This window comes from Castanea sativa, chromosome 12 (assembly GCF_040712315.1).
Source record: "Castanea sativa cultivar Marrone di Chiusa Pesio chromosome 12, ASM4071231v1".
In the NCBI taxonomy this organism is placed as follows: Eukaryota; Viridiplantae; Streptophyta; class Magnoliopsida; order Fagales; family Fagaceae; genus Castanea; species Castanea sativa.
The window spans coordinates 9,975,799-9,980,469 of NC_134024.1; the positions used below are offsets into that span (position 1 = coordinate 9,975,799).

At 36.1% G+C, this 4,671-nt stretch overlaps 1 protein-coding gene across 1 annotated transcript; it reads left to right on the top strand.

The window, feature by feature from the left end:
• Window positions 1-1,351: 1,351 nt before the first annotated feature.
• Window positions 1,352-4,411, top strand: LOC142621151 (receptor-like protein EIX2). Its single transcript, XM_075794459.1, has 2 exons — window positions 1,352-4,103; window positions 4,213-4,411. The coding sequence occupies exon 1, from the start codon at window positions 1,355-1,357 to the stop codon at window positions 4,079-4,081; it is 2,727 nt and encodes a 908-aa protein (XP_075650574.1). The 5' UTR covers window positions 1,352-1,354; the 3' UTR covers window positions 4,082-4,103; window positions 4,213-4,411.
• Window positions 4,412-4,671: the final 260 nt, after the last annotated feature.

Here is a 4,671-nt window from a genome sequence, read left to right on the forward strand (position 1 = left end):
TCTCATTGAAATAATATACATGAGTGCCTTTTATATAGGAGGCATATGAGTGCAGTACAAGTAAATATGAGTGCAGTACAAGTAAATATGAGTGCAGTACAAGTAGTACAATGTGTGCTATACAAGTAAGTAACCTAGTTGGGCCAAGCCCACAATACTATACGTTAACAAGAGAGAAGTCAGATTAAGAGATGAAGACTTGATAAGTGACGCAAAAGGTATTCAATTCAAATCATGGGAAAGGAAATGGGGAAATTTTTTTTTTCCTTCTAATGAATGAAGAAAAAGGAAAAAAGGTAAGTGAAGAGAAATTCCGTAAAGCTTGCTAAGAAAACACAACTTTAACTTTGAGCTCAACATTTTCCCTTCAAATTTTTTTTTTCCCTATACAGTCTCCCTTGCTCTTGTTCTTCCTGTCTTCTTTATCCCTTGCAACATTAATTAATGTCTACTTTTATCTTTTGGGTTCAAATTTGATGCAAATTGTCCAAGTGCTGTCGCTCAGGTGGGGAGTTGCTTTGACGGTAAAAGTGTAAAACAAGTCAAGAAAAACTTTGTAGAACTTGCTAAGAAAACACTCTTTCAACGTTCGGTTCAACTTTCATCTCCCATGCCCAAATTGTCCAAATGATGTCGTGGGTTTTCGATTTATTTTAATAAATAAAACTATTCACCTTAGATGGGGATTAAGGGTGGAGACTGATAGTTGTTTAACGGTGAAAGTGAAACCTATAGAGTTGGGACCAAATTGTACTCTTTTAGGGGGACAGAAAGAACAATGCTACGTACATAAACATTTTCACAAATTATTAATGTGAGAATTCTTTACTATTTTTCATTTGGATTTAGTACTGATATCACTTTATTTATTTCTCAATAATCACTTATGACATTAAAAATTTGAAAAAAAAAATTGAAATTTTTTTTTGTAACTCTAGCCTTTTCCAAAAAAAAAAAAAAAACCCCAAAATTGAGTGGATTTGCCTCGTTGAGTCTCACCGACAAGAATGAAAGTGTTATTGGCATTAAGAGCTTGCAAGAAGAATATGTATTCTCCGTCAACCCAACCAAAGAATGAGATCATATTTTTCAAAGTTCAGTCATTTTATATTCAAATAAAAGACTTTAAGGAGTCAGCTTGATTTTGATCCCTGTTTAATCTTTTAATTTTTATTTATTTATTTTTTGCATGCAGTTATAGCTATAAATAGTTTATAATGCTGGGGATTCTGAGAGCTTATTAAGTAATTGGGAAAAGAAAAAAAAATCCGACTGTTGCACTGAATCTTTTAGTTGAGCTTCTTCTCTTCTTGATCCTAATTTTAATCGCTCTTCATAGGCGACGATAAAGATCATGGGTGGAAGATCCCTAAAACTTCTCTATGCGTTTCTAATGCTTTTCCTACGTTTGAAATCAGCCCTTGCATTCACTTCAGGCGTTGGAGATGACAGCGTCAAGTGCATAGAGAAGGAGAGACAAGCCCTCCTTGAGTTCAAAAAAGGCTTTGCTGAAGGCTACCAGGGCAAGCTCTCTTCTTGGGGGAATGAAGATGAAAAGAATTGCTGCAATTGGGACGGAGTTTACTGCAACAATCAAACAGGCCATGTACTTGAGCTAAAGCTTGGTTTATACGGTTTGCGAGGTATTATTACTCCTTCATTACTTGAGTTGCCTTATTTGACTCATCTAGATCTCAGTCTCAATGATTTTAATCAAAGCCATATTCCAAAGTTTATCGGTTCTATCGGTGACTTAAAACACCTCAATCTCTCTTGGGCCAATCTCAATGGACCAATTCCACGTCAACTTGGAAACCTTTCACTCTTGCAAAGCCTTCATCTCAACAATAACGATTTGAAAATTGATGAAAATCTTGAATGGCTCTCTCGCCTGTCTTCAATAAAAGAGCTTGACCTAAGTTCCACAAATCTCAGTATGGCCAAGGATTGGCTGAAAGTTGTGAGTCGTCTCCCTAAACTATCAAATTTGAACTTGGCAAGTTGTGATCTTCCTCCAGTCACTGATCTCTCGTCTCTCCCCCATATCAACTTTTCTATATCACTCACTATACTTGACCTTTCTACCAACCATGTCACTCAATCAATATTTCCGTGGTTGTTCAACTTTAGTACCAGCTTGGTTCAGATTGACCTTTCTGATAACCAGTTAGGAGGTTCAATTCCAGATGCTTTCGGTAACATGAATTCTCTTCAAACTCTCATTCTTGATGATAATCAACTTGAAGGAGGCGTTCCAAAATTCGTTGGAAATATGTGCGCTTTAGCGACTTTGTCTATGGAGAACAACAAACTGAGTGGAAAACTGGCAGAGCTCATCCATTACTTGTGTAGGCGTCCAGTAGAGGGCATCGGAAACCAATCTGCGATAAACAGTTTGCGTCTTGGTTCCAATCTTTTGGAAGGTGAAATCTCTGAACAACATTTTTCAGCTCTTTCCGTATTAGAGGAATTGTTATTATCTCATAATTCTTTGACTTTAAAATTCAGCAATGATTGGGTGCCCCCATTTCAATTGGTTACCATAGATTTGTCATCTTGTAACCTGGGTCCTGATTTCCCAAAATGGTTATCCACTCAACGGCTCTTGAGGTACCTCGATATCTCCCGTAATGGAATTTCAGATTCCATCCCTTTGTGGTTCTGGAAGCAAACTAGTGTGTTATTTTATATAAATCTCTCCTACAACCAAATTTGGAGCGGGTTTCCAGATGAAGCCTTTTTTCGCAGCCCAGACCAATATGGGCAACCACAAGTACTAGTCCAAAATCCTGGTCTAACCATCTTAAATCTCTCCAACAATAAGTTTTCGGGGTATTTAAATTATTATCTATGCTCGTATTTTGCAAAATCCTTGATTTACCTTGATTTCTCAAACAACCAGCTATCTGGAGGTCTCCCTAATTGTTTCATGCTATGTCAAAACTTAATAGTTCTAAATTTGGCGAACAATAATTTGTCTGGAGAAATTTCCAGCTTTACGACCTCTTTGATACAGCTTAGAGTACTAGATTTGAGCAACAACAGCTTCTTGGGAGAATTGCCATGGTCATTACGAAATTGCACAAGGTTGTCATTTTTAAATCTAAGAGACAATTCATTTTCGGGAAAACTACCAGCTTGGATAGGAGAAAGCCTGTCATCTTTGGTCATTCTTAACCTTCAGTCCAATAAGTTTCATGGATGCATACCGCCACAACTATGCCGGTTAGCACATATTCAATTCCTCGACTTGTCTCAAAACAATATTTCAGGAAATATTCCACAATGTCTCTATAATTTGACTGCCATGGCTTTTAAAATTACAAATAATAAGCGTACTAATATAACTGATTTAGCGTATTTGAATGGCACTCAGGTTACATTTTTAAATGGGGGTGGGTTCATTTATGTTTTCAATACGAATGTTAGTTGGAAAGGACACTCTTATAACTATGGAAAGAATTTTGGAGAGATGAGAAGTATTGATCTCTCAAGTAATAAATTAACGGGAGAAATTCCAGAAGAGATTTTCAGCCTTACAGAATTGAAAACATTGAACTTAGCAAGAAACATGTTGACAGGAATAATTCCTCAAGACATTGGTCATTTGCAACAGTTAGAATCCTTGGATTTGTCAAGTAATCAACTTTTTGGTTCAATTCCTACTAGCATTGCTGATCTGAATTTTCTGAGTTTCATGAACTTGTCATATAACAAATTGTCGGGAAGAATTCCAACAGGCACTCAAATCCAAATTGCCGACCCTTTTGGATTCATTGGTAATCTTGCACTTTGTGGTCCTCCACTGACTCCTAAGTGTCCTGGAGATGCGAAACCAAATGTTGAGTCACCTAAAGGTGGTAGTAAAAACTATCAAGAAGATGAAGATGAATTCCTGAATTGTCTTTATATTGGTATGGGGCTTGGATTCATAGTAGGATTTTGGGGAGTGTGTGCCTCTATAATGTTGAACCGTTCTTGGAGACATCTATATTTCCAGACAATAAGCAACTTGAATGATTGGCTCCATGTGGCAATGATAGTGAATATTGCAAGAATGCAAAGGATGTTTCAGGGCTAAAATACCACACTTTTACTAAAAGGTTTGTGAAAAAAATTCGATTTAGATATATCTCTAACTATTTCTTTTCTTGAACTGGTTTTACACTTTCAACCTAATGGCTTTTTTTTTTTTTTGTTTACCATGTGCAGGTCTCGACAATAAGAGAAAACTTTGTACAAGATTACGCGTGTGACGTGCCTATGATTTTACATGCTCTTCTTATTTTCATGGATCCACATCCATGCTTCGGTGGAAGCTTAATTTGGATTACACTTGATCTTAAAATTATAGTAGGATGAGATTGTGTGTACTTTTTTTTTTCTTTAAAAAAAAAAAAAAGGTTTGTGTGTGGCAGGACTTGGAATTGCCTTCAATAAATTACTTCTATCAAATTCCATAAATAACAAAGTTTGATCAGAATACTAATGTTTTAGTTGGGCCCCGTATTAAGGTGGCATTGTTTTTTAAAAATATTTGGAATGTGGATTGGACATTCTACTCTTTTTTTTTTTTTAAAGTTTTTCTTCAGAGTTTCTAGTTTTAATCCTTTTAGACTTTAGGCCAGCTAGACCAGTGAATTTTTTACTGAATACGTACGTAGCATTTAT

Excerpts from the sequence above, each read along its gene's own strand:
- LOC142621151 (XM_075794459.1), top strand. The coding sequence starts at position 1,355 with ATGGGTGGAAGATCCCTAAAACTTCTCTATGCGTTTCTAATGCTTTTC.